Here is an 18,329-nt window from a genome sequence, read left to right on the forward strand (position 1 = left end):
CCTTGCCTACCTAAGTACTTGTCTGAATGTCTCTTAAACATAGTGTGGTCTTATTGGAGGAGGGTTGATTTCAACAGTATAAGGCAGATTGGGAGCAGCTGGTGGAGGGAAAAGCAACATCCAGAAAGTGAGGAACACTTAAAGGTGACATAGTAAGAGCTCAGAGTCAGTATGTCCCTGTAAGGGTAAGACTCAAAGATGGTAAGATTAGGGATCTTTGGTTTCTAAAGGAAATAGGTTTGACCAGAAATAAGAAGGAAGCATGCGTCAGGTATTAGTGACCCCTGCATTTCAGCTGTTCAGGTAACAGAAATTCCCAAATCACTACCCAGATTCTTGAAATGTGGAATAAAATTCAGTGTAACAGAATTTTATTTGGTGGGGGAAAGTGAATTTGTTTTTCAGCTCTCGTTTCTTGACGCATGTGCAGATGGCGTGGCTTCACTTTATTGAAAATTGCAATAAGGATGATTTTTTTGGAACACAACCTCCATAATGCGAGAGTTGATGCATTTGTTTTGTACTGAGACCTTTAAGCTTTATATGGCATGTAGGAGAGAACTTGAGAAGGAAATTAGGAGGGCAAAAGGGGCCATTAAATGACTTTAGCAAATAGGATTAAGGAGAATCCTGAAATCTTTTATGGCTCCATTAGAAGCAAGAAGTAGGTAAAGAAGAGTAGGTCCCCTCAGACTGAAAGGGTGATATATGTGTGGAGCTATGGGATATAAGTGAGATCCAAAAATGAATACTACTAGGTTATTCACCAGGGAAGAGGGTGGACTTAGGAGAAAGGTAAACTGATGTCCTGGAACATGTCTTTGTCAGGAAGGAGTAAGTATTAGCAATATTGGTACACATTATGGTGGATCAATCCCCACATGCCTGACAGGATTTATCACAAGGTGCTAAGAGAAGCAAGGGAGGAGATCACTGGGTCTCTGACAAAGATTTTTGCATCTTTGTTAGCCACAGGTGAGGATACAGAAGACTGGAGGATAGCTAGTGTTGTTTCCTTGTTCAAAAAGGGCAGTAGGGATAAGCCAGGAAACTACAACCCATTGAGCCTTGCATCGATAATAGGGAAGTTATTGGAAAAAAAATTTCTGAAGGACAGGATTTGTTCACTTGGAGGCAGGGACTGATTAGGAGTCATCGATGTGCTTTTTGTGCAAGGGGAATCCTGCCTCGCTAATCTGAAATTTTAAAGAAGGCAGTGCGGTAGACATCGTTTACGTGACTTCAGCATTGCTTTTGACAAAGTCCCGCAAGGTAGTCTGGTCCAGAAGGTTTGGGCACATGGGACACTTTTCTGAGTGGAACTCTGCACCCAGTGGTGTACCACAGGAATCGGTGCTGGGACCATTGTTGTTTGTCATATACACATATGACTTAAATGAGAATGTAGGTGGACTGATTAGTAGATTTGCTGATGACGCAAAGAAGGTTGTGAAAAGATATCGAGGCATAGACCAGATGGAAAGTTGGCTGGAGTGGTGCCAGATGGCATTTAATCCAGACAAGTGTGGTGTAATGTATTTGTCCCAAAATGCTAATAGGACGTGTACAGTAAATAAATGGGACAGGAGTGTTGATGTACAGAAGGACCTTGGGGTGCAAGCTCATAGTTCCCTGAAAATAGCAACAGTTGGATAGGGAAATGAAGAAGCATTCAGTATGCATGCCTTCACAGGCCGAGGCATTGAGTATAAGAATTGGAACGTCGTGTTTCAGCTGCGCAAAACATTGGTTAGACCCGCACTCGAGTATTGTGTACAGGTCTGGTCGCCATACTGGTAGCAGTAGAGTGCAGAAGTGATTCACCAAGATGTTGCCTGGAATGGAGGACTGTAGTCATAAGGAGAGAGTGGATAGGCTGGGTTTATTCTCACTGGAATGTAAGAGGCTGAGGGGTGACCTTCTAGAGGTCTATAAAATGAGGAGCATAGATGGGTTAGATGGTCTTTTTTTTCTTGGGTGGGGTGTCCAATGCCAGAGGGCACAGGTTTAAGGTGAGAGGGGAGAAATTTAAAATGGAGGGGCAAGTTTTTCACACGGGGGATGTTGGTCACATGGAATGATCTATCAGAGGAAGTGGTAGAAGCAGATACAAATGCAATGTTTAAAAGGCATTTGGACAGGTACTTGGATATGAAAGTAGTAGAAGGGTACGGATCTAATGCGGGCAAATGGGATTAGTATGGATAAGCATCGCTGACTAGTTGGGATAAAGGACCTGCTCCTATGCTGTATGAGTCTATGTATCTCACTCTGTCATCTCCTCTGACAGGGACTTCCAGATATCAACCACTCCCTGTGTTTGTATATTTTTTAAAAAAACTTTTACCTTCAGATCTCTTTTTAAACTTCTTCCTCTCACCTTAAACCTATCCCGTCTTGTTTTTTGATACCCTTACCATGAGGATAAAGACTCTAAATATCTATCCAATCTATTATAAAAATTTGATACATCTCTATTGGGTCACCCCTCAGCCTCCTTTGCTGCAAAGAAAACAAGCCCAGTCCATCCAGAGTCTCCCTATGACTAAAGTTCTGCAATCCAGGCAATGTCCTGGTGAACCTCTGTGCAACCACATACACCATTGTGCTACATAATTTGGTGTGAAATGCTAATAGGTGCAGCTCTGGTGACAGTGATGACAGTGAATGAAGAGCAGGTCACAAAATGCCTTAGGGCAAGGCTACAGGTTTGTAATTCTAGGTAAAATATTTTTTTTAAATTGTCCAAGACAATAAAATCTAATTTACTTGTCACCAATGGCTTTTTGATTATAAACAGATTAAATTATAGAATGTGACCTCTAAATTTTGCTTGTTTATTTATTTTTTTAAAAAAGTCTAGAAAATGTCCAGGTATTTAAAACTTGTACAGTTTATTTTTAGAACAGTTGCATGCACAGTTAAGCATGATGAGTATTTGTGCATGTTTTGTTTTAATCTTCAGCAACTCTATTATGTAATTAATGTCATATGTGGTGCATTTCAGCTTGATCCCAGTATCTATGAGAGTCTACAAAAAGAACGTGTGGAAGTTGGAGATGTGATTTATATTGAAGCAAACAGCGGAGCTGTAAAGGTAATTTTTCCAAAGCTTAATCAGGTCAAGTTGTTGACACAGGATTAAGCAGATTTTTTTTTAAACAATTCTTTGACTTCAAGATTAAATGGATCCTGTGTGGCTTAGCTCTGGGTAGTTTATTATAGGAAGGAAAACTCCACCTTTTTGATTTTAAAACAATGTTGAAAAGGGTGAGGTTGGGTTTTGTCAAAAGGTCAGAATTAAAAATGTGCAGGGAATTCGATAAAAGCTGTATACAAGTTGTCGGTGTTCATTCATGTGTCTATGAGTGTTTAAAACTGATACACTAAGGTTCTGTTTAACTTTGGACATGAAATAAGTCTGTCCATGAAATAAGTCTGTCCATGAGTTTTTAAGGGCATTACAGTTCAATTCCAAGCCAAATAAATGGGAATTTGTTTTTTCTCTGGAGATGCCAAAACAGTGAGAATTGCCTGAACGGGAACCAAGTTCTAAAAGGATATGGGACGGTAGCTGTACTTCATTTCCAAATCTGTGCAAAACACTGAAAATTAAGTTCTCGAGTTCGATTGCTCTGCTTGCACCTCAATATATCTTAAATATAAACTCTGTAGTATGATTCTAATTGTTGTTCAGGTGCTTGAACCTGATCCATTTTATAGCCATGTCTTTCCTGGGTTGTAGATCTGTAATACCAAGTGGACTAAGGGTTGAATAGAAGATTTTGATACACTAAAAATACCAGCAATGAATATTTATTAAATTTATTTTCTTAGAAACACACCTGCTAGTGTAGTGATGATGGTATGGGCAAGCTGAAATGTGATCTTCAATCTCTGATCAATATTGATCTTGGGAACAAGCTTTTAGGGATTCTAAATTTACTCTTGTTGCTCCAGGGAGAGAGAGAGAGAGAGAGATCAGCCAGGTTCCTTGCCCTTAATGCCGTGATCCTTGATACACAAGTGTGTGGAGAACAGCTGAAGAAATTGTTTGGCTACGATCTCAACACAATAGTCTGCCATTGTGCACTCTCTGAATTTAATACATGAAGAATGTTCACTAAAGGGTGACCAATGCAAGTGGAGCCTATATTTCAGCAGGCCACAGTGCCTTTAGGAGACAAGAAGGGAGAAAGTTGACAAAAAGAAATGTAATAACCTAGTGTGTTGTGTCTATAATCTATTCACTACTCAGTCAATAGGTTCTGTACCTCAGGCAAAAGAGCTTTATATGATTTGGAAAAGTTGCTAAGCATTTTATCAGAACAAGTTATCACATGCTGGGCCATCCAGCTACAAAGTGACCTTAACCTGTTCACTGAACTGTGGTTAATGTTATCTGTTGCATCAGGTCCTTTAGTAAGAATAGAAAATTTAGAGGTAGTATTATCTCAGGATGAGAAAAAGGCCAATTTTCTGGGAAGCTAAGTGGTTTTGGCAAAGATCGAGGTGGACAGATGGGCTGACTTTGCTTGCCAAAAATGAGGGAGACAGTTGCAATGTGTCGACACTATGCCATTATGCCATAATTGTGTATCGGGCCTCCTCAGCTCCACTGCCTTTCTTTGAATCTTATTTGGAAAGAAAGCTGACAGTGCACCTGTCTTATTTCCCCCACTGCACCTCCTCCCTGGACATCACAGAGACAAGGCAGGTGTGATACATACGCCACGGAATTTGACCTTGAAGCTGAAGAGTATGTTCCGCTGCCAAAGGGCGATGTTCACAAGAAGAAAGAGATCATACAGGACGTGACACTGCACGATCTAGATGTTGCAAATGCGAGACCACAGGTAATAGACATAGCATTATTTATGTCCACTAACCAACTTAACATAAGAAAACGGGGAAGAGGTGCTCTAATGAGCAACCTGAAAATGTTATGGAGACATGAGATACTGCAGATGCTGGAATCTGGAGCAACAAACATGTTGGAGGAACTCGGCTGAGCAGCATCTGGGAGATGCTGCTTGACTGGCTGAGTTCCTCCAGCAGATTGTTTGGTGCACTAATGTGCAACCTGAAAATGTCTGCATTGGTGAACTTGTATTTCAATTCATCAGTATTTGTGCTTGCAGATCTGTATTATCATAGTGCATCAAAAAAGGGCTGAAGTACTTTCTTACAGGTGGTGGATTTTCCTTTGGATTTTGCTGGGTTTGTTTAGATGACAAAAGAAACCACAATCCTGCTAATAAGTTTGATCAGTTTCTGGTGGTGCTGGTTGAGAGAGGACTGCTGGCAGGAGTTCTGAAGAACCCTCTGACATTCTTTGTATAGTGCCTGTGAGACAATTCTAACCTGAAGAAACAAACAATCTACTGAAGGGCACTGAGTCCTCATGCAGGGTTTCGACTCAAAGCATTGACAGTTCCTTTTCCCTCCACATATGCTGCTCTATTCTAACCTGAAGATTGGAATGAAACTGAGTCAATTTGCCACCCCCTAGATTTACACCAGCCCTCTGTAGAATAAATGTGTCATTGAAATTTACAAATTTGGTATGATTTTTAGCTTGTAGAATCTTTGTTTCCATTTGATGTTTGACATTTTAACCACTTTTGATGTGCTTTTACAGCATTTTGTTTTTAAATATGGCAACACCTCTTGTACTTTTCCTGATTTCCAGACTGTCAATGGTAAACTATCTTCTTAGGAAGTTCCTCAGAATTGAGGGTAACTTGCCTCTGTTATAAGACTATTGAACAGTTCCCTGGTATGATAAGATGGACTCTTGACCTCAATCAACCACATTATGACCTTGCACCTTATTGTCTACCCGCACTGGAGTTTCTCTGTAGCTGTTACACTTTATTCTACATTCTGTTATTGTTTTACTACTACCTCAATGCACTGTGTAATGAATTGATCTGTATGAACGATATGCAAGACAAGATTTTCACTGTATCTCAGTACATGTGATAATGATAAAACAATTCCATTTCCTCTATGCTGATTTTGGGGGTTCTGAGGTGGCTAACGAGGTTAGTAGGTGAACCTTGGATTCTTCCATAGGTAGGACAGGAAGTAGCTAAGAGGGCAAGCAGGTGGGTACCTTGAGGTAGTGGGCTCCTTCCACCACATCCGCAGGGCTTTTGTGCTCACCCAATGCCTGGTCTCAATGTTCTCAATGCCACCCCAAACTCTCCTCCACTTTGAGTGGTCATGGGTCAGAGGTTCCCAGGGGATGTTACACTTCAGGAAAGATTTGAGCACATCCTTGAATCTTTGTCTCTGACCACCTGATAATGTCCTCCCAAAGCTCAGAATAGTGTCTGTTTTTGCTAGACTGGTGTGGGCATTCAAATGACTTGGCCTGCTCAATGTGCCAACCGAGAGCAATCAGGTAAAGTGATCATTATGTTGCTAACGTTGGATCTAGAAAACTTTCAGTTACATAAACGATGTTATTTAGAATGAAACCCTTCTTAAACAATTAGTAAATTAACATAGATATGGTGGTCATTCATTTCATTGCAGTTTCTAGGATGTATCTGTTCCTGGCTGGCTGCTTCATTTATGTTCCAGAACTAATTCCCACTACCATCGATACAACCTTCACCCACATCTCTTCTATTCCCTTTCATCTGCCTCACCCCATTTTCCCCCTCCCCTACCCAGACATAACAGGGATAGAGTTCCCCTTGTCCTCGCCTACCACCTCAAGCCTACACATCCAACATATTCTCCACAATTTCCGCCATCTCCGACAGGATTCCACCATCAAGCACATCTTCCCCTCCCCTGCCCGCTTTCTGCAGGGATCACTCTCTCCGTGACTCCCTTGTCTGCTCATCCCTCCCTGCTGATCCACCCTCCAGTCACTTATCCCTGCAACCATCCTAGGTGTTACACCTGCCCCTACACCACCTCCCTCACCACCATTCAGATGAGGCAGTACTTCCCATGTGAATCCATTGGGGTCATGTATTGCATCCAGGACTCCTGGTGCAGCTTCCACTACATCGGTTTCCTCATCCAATCAACTTGTAAACTCCAACACAAATTGGATGTGTACCATTGGGCATCATTTCCCTCCTTACCTTTTGTGCAGAATTCCTGGACACTATCAACAGAAATTTTTAAAAAATACTGATTATTTACCCCCTTTTCTCTTGCATTCATGACTGATAAAAGAGGATTTGTACAAAACCAGTTGCAGTATCCCAAACGTGGTATGGTTAAGATCAAAGGCAAGTTTATTGTCGTATGCACAGGTGCAATGAAAAACTTACAGCAGCATCACAGGCACATAGCATCATGTAAGCAGCATTCAGAAGAAAAACATAAATTAAACATAAACTATACATAATTTTTACAAGAAAGAATACAATTAGAATTTAAATAAAACAAAGTCCATTTTGGTGTTGCTAAACTGTAGTGATTAGGGTTATGCTGGTTGGTTCAAGAACCAAATAGTGGAAGGAAAGTAGCTATTCTTGAACCTGGTGGTGTGGGACTTCAGGCTTCTGTACCTACTGCCCAATGGTGGCTGTGAGAAAATGGCACGGCCTAGATGGTGGGATTTCTGGATGTACCTTCTTAAGGGCAGCACCTCTTGTAGATACTACCAACTGGGGGGGAGGTGTGGGCAGAGAAGATAGTTTTTACAATTATACAGCTGACAATATCAGCCCTGATATGCAGGACCCCATTTCTCCTCTAGTCCTGATTCCCCAGAAGATTGTCTAGCTGTAATATGCTGTCTTCCATGACAGAACTTTGAAGAAAATCTTGCTTCAGAGTTTTCTGAAAAACCATCTGCAGTCTTTGAAGCTGCTTAGTGTTTTCAAATAGCCTTTCCTGATCATGTTTCCATTACCTGGGGCTAATTGTGCTGTTGGTCAGGCGTTCAACATTTTCACAAAACCAAGGGCTCTGTCCTGATTTACTTTGGCATCTTCCTCCCACAAAAGGGACATCAGGGGCAACTTGTTCACACAAAGGATGGTGCGTATTTTGAATGAGTTTCCAGAAATGGTAGTTGATGTGGGCACATTAGCAACTTTTAAAAGATGCCTAGGTAAGTACATTGTTAGAAGAGGTTTAGAGGACTATGGACCAAACACGGGCAGATGGGACTACCTCACTGGGCAACACAGTTGGCATGGACCATTTGGGCCGAAGGGCCTGTTTCCATGCTGTTTGACTTTTGACTCTTTGAGTCTAACCCCCTGCCCTTGGATTTTATGCTGAAAACTCACTCTTGTTGGAGTTTGATTTGTGTTCTGGTAGCATTCCAGTACCTCAACTAAGTAACTCATCTTCATGACAGTACCTTGGAATATTCAAATGATGGTCGGCAAAAGAGGATTATGTACCAGTTCAAGTTGTTTCTCAATAACTCTGGGAATGAATAGTAGACAAAACAATTGAAATGTTTTATGTCTGAAATTAATTTGGTTTGTGCATCTTGCATTTCCACAATGTTTTAATTTCAGATTTCCAGTTTTTGAATTTTTGTCTTTGAATTGCTGTAATGTCTGCTGAGACGTATCATAGACATCGGCTCAGATTTGATGAGGTAGAGGATTCAACCTCAGCCGAATTGACTTTCTTTTCTTAATTTCTGTTGATCCAGGGTGGCCAAGATATCCTGTCCATGATGGGTCAGCTAATGAAACCAAAGAAGACTGAAATCACAGGTGTGTTTATTACAACAGATGATGAACACTGCACCAAGCTTTTGAATGCAGTTCTCTTAAGAATCTAAGCTCTCTGATTCTTTGATAACACAGTCCTTTACAGCTTCACAGCTTTCAGATTAAGGACATGCAATCCTTCATGAGTTCCAGTAGATTCTGATGTAAACTGGTTTCCCCTGAATTATATTTTCCACATTTTAAGGGGAAATTGGAAAACCTATTAAATCTAAAGACCTTTATCCGTGACGATAATCTATATATTAACACTACAGAGCTACAGTGTGCCTTCAGATTTCTTGCTCCCTCGTCTCCTCAAGTACTGATGTAGAAATCCACCCATCTGAAGAAAGCAGTAAAATTCAAGGAGTAATTCTGGGTTTATCTAAACTGTGACTGTGCAATGATTGTACTTAAAGGTACTGTTAGGGAATTAAAGAGCACACCGACATGTATTTCCTTCAAACATCAGGAATAAGAACTAATATCATTTATGTAAACAGCAGTGAGCAAGGAAAGACCATTTAGTTCATCAAAGCTTACTACTTCATGTTTTGAATGCCTTTTTAAAATGAGTTTTTAGTTTACTGAATAGTTTATTTCTAAACCTTTAACTTGCTTTGAGTAAAGAATGTATATTAATATATCAATTTTAAAAATACTTTGCGCTAATTTAAATTTGAGTCCTACTGCGCTGGCTGACTTTGAAGTAATATTAGAATCATGAGTTCCAGCACAGAGGGAAATCATTCATCCCATTGCGCCTGTGGCAGTGTTCACACTTCAGCTGAAGCAATTTACTCTAATCCCTTTTCCATGTGTCCTTTTATTCTTGTCCTTTTCAAATACTTATCTAATTCCCTTTTTAGAGATGTTATAGTTTCCGCTTCAGTAACCACTTGTGGTCAAATATTCAATGTTATAAAAGGGGGAGAGCATGTGCACGTGTTCCTTCTAACTTTCCATTTAATCTTCCTAGTGATGATTTTTGAATTGGCTTACCAACTATTTAGTATCTTGTATGGATGTTTTGGGTCATGTCTTGACCTCCCATCCCCCCCCCCCCCCCACTGCTACCTACCCACCTTTGTTTTGTAGTACTTGGCCCTTCTCCTAATCTTTCCTCTGAAGCTATCACTTTGCATTTTGGACCCACTCTTGTGGTCTCCATGTATCTCCTTTCTTTTCTGCTTTCTTGACCACACTAGTATTCTTGTGCAATATGATGACCAAATTGGATGTAGTCGACTCAAATGATATCTGATGCTGAGGAATGCATTCTCTGTATAAAGTCTCGCTATGACCTCTCTGGCCTGCACTCTGCCATTCTGGTATTTAACGAACATTCTGTTTGCTTTTTCAACTTCTGAATATTTTCTTAGCATTGAAAGTGACAAATCTAATGTTGCTCCCAGATTCCTTCCTAGATTTCTCGTTGCTGTTTCTGTTTTCTTAATGGTATGCTATATTGATTAATTGTTCAGTATGTCAAAATTTTACATTTGTTGGTAGAAGACATTATTTGTCATTTGACTGCCCATTTAACCACCAACCTGAATCTTTCTGCAAATAATTAATTCATCTCTGTACCTACAGCTTGTCCTCCTAATTTAACCAGCCCCCAGGTTTGATGTCTGTGTCTTATTTAAGGGCTAAAGTCACCACTAAACATCAATAAGATGAGAGCTTTTTCTCACAAAACAATAGTCTAAATGCATCTTCTGCCCTGAATTTTCATCGACCTTGCAGTAATGTAAACTCTTGAGATTTTCTCAAATGGGATTGTGGTAGTGTCTCTTGCATTATATTCTTCCACAATACCATTGAGGGACCTGGTAAAGTAGTTCCTGATGTTCGTGACTGAACCATAGCTGGACAAAGAGTACTTAACAATGGTCTTAGTTCTCAATTCCTGGAGTTAAAAATTAACTTTAATATTGCAGACAAACTGCGGGCTGAAATTAATAAGGTTGTTAACAAGTACATCGATCAAGGCGTCGCTGAGTTGGTTCCAGGGGTCCTCTTCATTGATGAAGTGCCTATGCTCGACATTGAGTGCTTCACTTACTTGCACCGGGCACTTGAATCCAGCATCGCCCCCATTGTTATTTTTGCTACAAACCGAGGAAACTGCGTTATTCGGTAAGATAACCATGAAATATAACTTATTATTCATAGTTCCCGACAGTTATTTGGGGGGGGGGGGCAGGGTTAAAGGGGATAGATATTTATTTTCATCGCCTGACTGGTAAACTGCCTGTTCCAGAAGCTACCAATGTTCCTTTGAATCAATAGAAAGAAAATTAGAGCTCTTGAGATTCAGCCCTGGGCTATCTGCCATGGGTCAGAGTAAAACTAAGGGCAGTTGAGAAAGTGCATTCAATTGTTTCTTGATCACTTCCAGGTGCTGGCTTCTCGTATCTGTAGCTGCATCCCATATGTTGATTATTCTGAAAACAGTTGTCAAAGTTAGTCCTACATAGACACAGCAAGAAACTTGTGGACTTGATGGGCCAGACTATACCATTGTGATTCTTTCTTTCCCTTGAGGACATTAGTGAAAATGGATGAGATTTTTATGACAATCCAATAATTTTGGGGTCCTCTTCACTAATGACCATGCTCATGATCATTACACATTTATTTAAGTAATTGAACTTAAATTCCACAGCTGCCATGGTGATGTTTGAATTTGCATCTCTAATTTATTGGTTCAGGCTCTGGGTTACTCGTTAATGGTGTTTCGAAGCAGCACAGACAAGCACAACAGTGTTCTGCAACACACTTGGTTTAAAAACTGTTTACTTCTCTACAATATTAGTTGGGGGAGGGGGTTGAAATATTGGCCAGGAGTCTGGATGAGATCCCTGGTTCTCTGCTCCTTTTCAAATAACATTTTGGGATCTTCAATGCAATATCCAAATAAAACACCTCTAAAGAATGGCACCTACAGTAATGTAGCACATGACAAATACTGCACTAAAGATTCACCCCACCAAATCATGGAATAAACCTTAAGCTCGCAACCTTTTGACTCTGGTCAGATAAGATGATCTGAGCCAGGAGCACCTGATCTCACTGGGGGGAGGGGAATTGTTTGCAGATGTGATTATTCTTAGAAAGACTGGAGATACCAAATGATTAGTCTAATTATTCACTTCCATTGGTTTTGAATGTTGTTTGGATTGAAGGTCTGATGGCAATAGAAGTCATAAATAAGGTTGTTTGGGCAAGTATATATGGTAAACAGGAATCTAGAACTTTAACATTAACTTGGACAAAGAATGACACTTCCAATATCCATGTGTTTTGGGAGGTGTACTGTGTATCAGAAAGTAAACCAAGTATCTTAATAAACTAAGTGATAATAAACTAAGTATCTCATGAGCTAACCACATTTCGGCTTCCCTGTTGGATCTAGGGGCCTGATCTAGTGCTGACCTGTTCAAAAACCACCTTTAGCTCTCATTAAGTGTAATTACTTATGCTGTAGAGAATTTGGTAACTCGTTCACCTGCAATTAACAATAGCAATTAGAATTTTCTTTTCATTCTGACTTTTTATTTTCTTCCGTCCTCTCCCAAGATGCTGACACTTACTGGGCTATAGGTTTTTTTTCATACCAACTGCTCCCACCAACAGTGTTATCCAACTGCTTTGTTATTAGCTTCTGTGAATGAACAGTATGGCTTGCTAGTGTCAGAACATTGTAGGACCGTTAGCCAGCATAGACCAGGGTGCATGAGCTTTTGCTATACTGTCATTTGGGACTTATGGGCATGAAGAGCATTCACCACTGCATTTTTTTTTTGCCACAGTATTGCTCAGGTGAGGCCTTCTCATCATCAGGCATTCAATTTCTTTTCCCTTTTAATTTGCCTCTGCCGTGTTCTGAAGGCTTCACTTCTCACTGGGTTACAGTCTATGCAGACGAGCAGCTTTGCAAGCATCATTCAAGGGAATGATTGTAAAGGTAGAAAACTCACAACATAGTAGAGGATGAGAGTTTTTTTTTACATCTAAATACACCTGAATGAATCTCAAGAATCAGCACTGCAGTATCCACTTGCATTTTAATACTTTCATCCCCATCTTGAAGACTGTAAAAGGCCTTCCAGCAAACTGTCCTGGTAGCTATTCAAATTGTCACCTGACCATCTGCCCCCAAGATCATTGTACAATCTATTCTTCCTGCAGTAAAAATAGTTTTTTTTTATATAAGTTTTTTATACAAGTTCTCATCGGGAATAGTGGGGCAGCACTGTGCAGGCACATGACGTCAGCAGGTAAAGCGCGGGCAGTTTAAAAAGCAAAGAGCCATATCCAGCGGGCAGCGTCAGAGCGGGCAGCAGAGTGAGAGGGAGCGGAGTGATTAGGCTTTGGCTTAAGGGGCTTAGGCGCTAAAGGGGTGAAGCAGGTGAGTAGCTGGTAAGTAAAGGTAAGGTTTACCTGTTATCTATTAGAGATATTTAAGTAGGAAAAAACTAGGTGGGGGGGAAAAAAAAGAATTAGTTCAGATGGAGGACATGGTGGTGTGCTGCAGCTGCTTGATGTGGGAGGTCGTGGACCTTGCTGCGGTCCACAATGGCCACATCTGCAGTAAGTGCTTGAGACTGGAGGAACTTCAGCTCAAAATTGATGAGCTGGAGTTGCAGCCTCAAACACTGCAGAGCATCAGGGAAGGAGAGAGTTATTTAGATACTGTACATCAGGAGACAGTCACCCCCCTTAGAGCAAGTGCTTCTGGAGTCCAGGAAGTAGATAGAATCGTGACTGTTAGGGGAGAGAAAAGGAAAAAGAAAACAAACGGGCAGTTAGGACCCCGGAGGCTGTTCCCCTCACTAACAGGTTTTCCACTTTGGAAGCTGTTGAGGGGGATGACCTGCAGGGACCTAGCAGCAGTAGCCAGGTCTGTGGCACTGGGACTGGTCCTGCTGTTCAGAAGGGAAGGGAGCAGAAGAGGAAGGCAGTAGTGATAGGGGACTCGATAGTTGGGGAAACAGGAGGTTCTGTGGCAGTGAGCATGAATCCCGGGTGGTATGTTGCCTCCCAGGTGCCAGGGTCCGGGATGTCTCTGATCGGGTCCACAAGATTCTTGAGTGGGAGGGAGAATAGCCAGAAGTCGTGGTTCATGTTGGTACCAATGACATAGGTAGGAAGAGGGATGAGGTCCTGAAAAGTGAGTTTAGGGAGCTAGGCAGAAGGCTGAAGAACAGGACCTCAAAGGTAGCAATCTCGGGATTGCTGCCAGTGCCACGCCATTAGTGAAGGTAGGAATAGGAGGAGATGGCAAATAAATGTGTGGCTCAGAAGTTGGTGCAGGAGGGAAGGTTTTAGATTTTTGGATCATTGGGATCTCTTCAGGGGAAGGTGGGACCTGTACAGAGAGGACGGGTTACACTCGAACCTGAGGGGGGCCAATATCCTTGCAACCAGGTTTGCTCAGGTGGTTCAGGAGGGTTTAAACTAGTTTGCGAGGGGGAAGGGAACCAGAGGAGTAGGTCAGAGGAAGAAGGGGATGGGGAAAAGTTAGATCAAACAGGTAGAGAGGCTTTGAGGAAGGAGAAGCAGAGTACAGGCTGTAAAAGTAGTAAGGCGGATGGGCTAAAGTGCATTTACTTAAATACAAGAAGCATAAGGAATATGAACTGAGAGCTTGGATAAGTACATGGGACTACGATATTGTGGCTATTACAGAGACATGGCTGACATCAGGGCAGGAATGGATATTGAATATTCCTGGTTTTCAGTGTTTTAAAATGGATAGGGAAGGGGGGAGAAGAGGAGGAGGGGTGGCGATGCTGGTCAGGGACACTATTACAGCTGCAGAAAGGGTGGATAATGTAGAAGGATCCTGTCTAGAGTCAATATGGGTGGAAGTCAGGAACAAGAAAGGAGCAGTTACTCTACTGGGAGTATTCTATAGGCCCCCTGATAGCAGTAGGGATACTGAGGAGCAGATTGGGGGGCAGATTTTGGAAAGATGCAAAAATAACAAGGTTATTATAGTGGGAGACTTCAACTTCCCAAATATTGATTGGCACCTGCTTAATGCCAAAGGTTTAGACGGGGCAGAGTTTGTAAAGTGTGTCCAGGACGGATTCCTGTCACAGTATGTTGACAGGCTGACTAGAGGGAATGCCATATTAGATCTAGTTTTAGGTAATGAGCCGGGTCAGGTGACAGATCTATCAGTGGGTGAACATTTGGAGGACGGCGACCACTGCTCCATAACCTTTAGCATTGTCATGGACAGGGATAGGAGCAAAGAGGACGGGAAGATATTTGATTGGGGAAAGGCAAATTATGAGGCTATACGGCAAGAACTTGAGAGTGTAAATTGGGATGACATTTTTGAAGGGAAATGTACTATGGAGATGTGGTCGATGTTCAGGGATCTTTTGCAGGAAGTTAGGGATAAATTTGTCCAGGTGAGGCAGAGAAGGAATGGCAGGGTGAAGGAACCATGGGTGATGAGAGGTGGAAAAACTAGTTAGGAAGAAGAAGGCAGCATACATAAGGTGTAAGCTGCAAGGATCAGACGGGGCTCATGAGGAATATAGAGTAGCAAGGAGGGAACTTAAGAAGGGGCTGAGGAGAGCAAGAAGGGGACATGAAAAGGCTTTGGCGAGTAGGGTTAAGGAGAATCCCAAGGCTTTTTACTCATACGTGAAGAGCAGAAGGATGGCTAGAGTAAAGGTAGGTCTGATTAAAGACAAAGGTGGGAAGCTGTGCCTGGAAGCTATGGGTGAGGTTCTCAATGAATACTTCTCTTCAATATTCACGAAGGAGTGGGGTCTTGATGACGCTGAGGACAGTGTTGGTAAGGGTAATGTTCTAGAGTATGTAGATATTAAGAAAGAGGATGTGCTGTTAGAAAATATTAGGACAGATAAGTCCCTGGGGCCTAACAGAATGTTCCCCAGGCTGCTTCATGAGGCGAGGGAGGAGATTGCTGAACCATTGGCTAGGATCTTTGAGTCCTCGTTGTCCACAGGGATGGTACTGGAGGATTGGAGGGTGGCGAATGTTGTCCCCTTATTCAAATAAGGTAGTAGGGATAGTCCAGGGAATTACAGACCAGTGAGCCTTGCGTCTGTGGTGGGTAAACTGCTAGAAAGGATTCTAAGAGATAGGATCTATGATCATTTAAAGAATCATGGACTGATTAGGGACAGCCAGCATGGCTTTGTGAAGGGAAGATCTTGCCTCACTAGCCTGATAGGGTTCTTTGAGAAGGTGACCAGGAAGATTGATTAGGGTAGTGCAGTAGATGTGGTCTACATGGATTTTAGTAAGGCGTTCGACAAGGTTCCGCATGGTAGGCTTCTTCAGAAGGTCAGAGGCCAAGGGATCCAGGGAGGCTTGGCCATGTGGATTCAGAATTGGCTTACCTGTTGAAAGTAAAGGGTTGTGATGGAGGGAGTGCATTCGGATTGGAGGGCTGCGACTAGTGGTGTCCCACAGGGATTGGTTCTGGGACCTCTACTTTTGCTGATATTGATTAATGACTTAGATGAGGGGGTGGAAGGCTGGGTTAGCAAGTTTGCAGATGACACAAAGATCGGTGGTGTTGTGGATAGTGTGGAGGGCTGTCGAAGCTTACAGAAGGATATTGATAGGATGCAGAGCTGGGCTGACAAGTGGCAGATGGAGTTCAATCCAGAGAACTGTGAGGTGGTACACTTTGGAAGGACAAACTCCAAGGCGGAATACAAGGTAAATGGCAGGATTCTGGGCAGTGTAGAGGAGCAGAGGGATCTGGGGGTTTATATCCACAGATCACTGTAAGTTGCCACACAGGTGGATAGGGTATTTAAGAAAGCTTATGGGATGTTAGCTTTCATAAGTTGTGGGATCGAGTTTAAGAGCCGCGAAGTAATGATGCAGCTTTACAAAATTCTGGTTAGACCACATTTGGAGTACTGTGTCCAGTTCTGGTCGCCTCATTATAGGAAGGATGTGGGGTGTTGGAAAGGGTGCAGAGGAGATTTACCAGGATGCTGCCTGGATTAGAGAGTATGGCTTATGAGGAGAGACTAAAGGAGCTAGGGCTTTACTCATTGGAGAGAAGGAGGACGAAGGGAGACATGATAGAGGTGTACAAAATACTTAGATAGTGGACAGCCAGCGCCTCTTTCCCAGGGCACCAATGCTCAATACAAGAGGACATGGCTTTAAGGTAATGGGTGGGAAGTTCAAGGGAGATGTCAGAGGGAGGTTTTTCACCCAGAGAGTGGTTGGTGCATGGAATGCGCTGCCTGGGGTGGTGGTGGAGGCTGAACATTGGTCAAGTTGAAGAGATTGTTAGATAAGCATATGGAGGAATTTAAGATGGAGGGATATGTGGGAGGAAGGGGTTAGATAGTCTTAGGAGTGGTTTGAAGGTCGGCACAACATGGTGGGCCGAAGGACTTGTATTGTGCTGTATTGTTCTATGGTTCTAAACACTCAGCAGGTCAAGCAACCTTTAGAACATAACACTGGACAGGCCATTCGGCCCATAATGTTGTGTTGATCTTGATGCCAATTTATACTAAATGTTGTTGTCCTGTGTATCATCCATGTCCCTCCATTCCCTTCATATTCATGTATCTAAAAGCCTCTTAAACTTCACCAAACTGCCTGCTTCCACTACAACCCCGGTAACCTATACCAGGCACCTACCACTCTCCATCAATTTTTTTTAAAGAAATAGCCCCTTGGGTCACCTCTAACCTTAAAAGTATGTCTTCTAGTGTTTGACACTTCTACCTTGGGAGGGACGGAGATTCTGACTGTCTACCCTATCTATGCCGCTCATAATTTTAAAACCTCTATCAGGTCTCCCCTCAGCCTCTGACACCCTAGGGAAAACAACCTTCCCTTATAGCTTATCTGTAGAGAAGGCTATAAGAAACTGAGTTACCTCTTCAGTTCAATGGCCCTTCATCGGAATTGAAGGGATATTGATCCAGAACGTTAACTCTTTTTCTCTCTCCACAGATGCTCCCGGACCTTCTGAGTGTTTCCAACATAATATTTTTACTTCCATTTTCCAACCTCTGCAGTTTTGATTTTCTTCTTCCCACACCCCTGCCCAAGCACCACTAAAGGAATGCTGGGACTGTTTGTATTCTAAAGACCACCCAAGCTGAGATCTAATAATTCAGCAGGTCCCATGAAATTAAGCAGGCACCTTTCCAATCTGTCCAGCCCATTATCACCTGACATGTTGGGGGTTACACACGGCACTGTTGCAGGAATGCATGCACTGCTCCGATTTTCAATTTAATCTCAGCACTACAAGACCATGTACTGTTGTGTTGTGGTTGACAGAGAGATGTCTTGCCAATTATGCTATCATGTTTGCTAATTAAATTTTTGAATGTTTTCTTGGCCAAGGGAATAGGTGGAACAGAGTGGAGATTCCTGTGGTCATGTTGACATAGCACCATCTAGCGGCATAGATGTGCTTTGTTTAAAAAAAATCTTTGCCACAAAAACAAAGATTTCTTTGAACTCCAGCAGTGTCAGCACTGAGATGGATTGAACTGCTTGAAATTTTAATCTATATGTAAATTTAATGTAATACAATTAACTAAATGGAATTACTGGGACTCGACAACTTTTACATGCAATTTA

At 42.1% G+C, this 18,329-nt stretch overlaps 1 protein-coding gene across 1 annotated transcript in view; it reads left to right on the forward strand.

The window, feature by feature from the left end:
• The window catches only part of ruvbl1 (RuvB-like AAA ATPase 1), a 50,853-nt gene that overhangs the window by 11,696 nt on the left and 20,828 nt on the right, over positions 1–18,329 (forward strand). Inside the window, 4 exon segments of the mRNA XM_052017512.1 lie at positions 3,008–3,097; positions 4,707–4,856; positions 8,645–8,708; positions 10,649–10,847. Of these exon segments, the coding sequence (XP_051873472.1) occupies positions 3,008–3,097; positions 4,707–4,856; positions 8,645–8,708; positions 10,649–10,847 (503 nt within the window).

This window comes from Pristis pectinata, chromosome 6 (assembly GCF_009764475.1).
Source record: "Pristis pectinata isolate sPriPec2 chromosome 6, sPriPec2.1.pri, whole genome shotgun sequence".
Lineage (NCBI taxonomy): Eukaryota > Metazoa > Chordata > Chondrichthyes > Rhinopristiformes > Pristidae > Pristis > Pristis pectinata.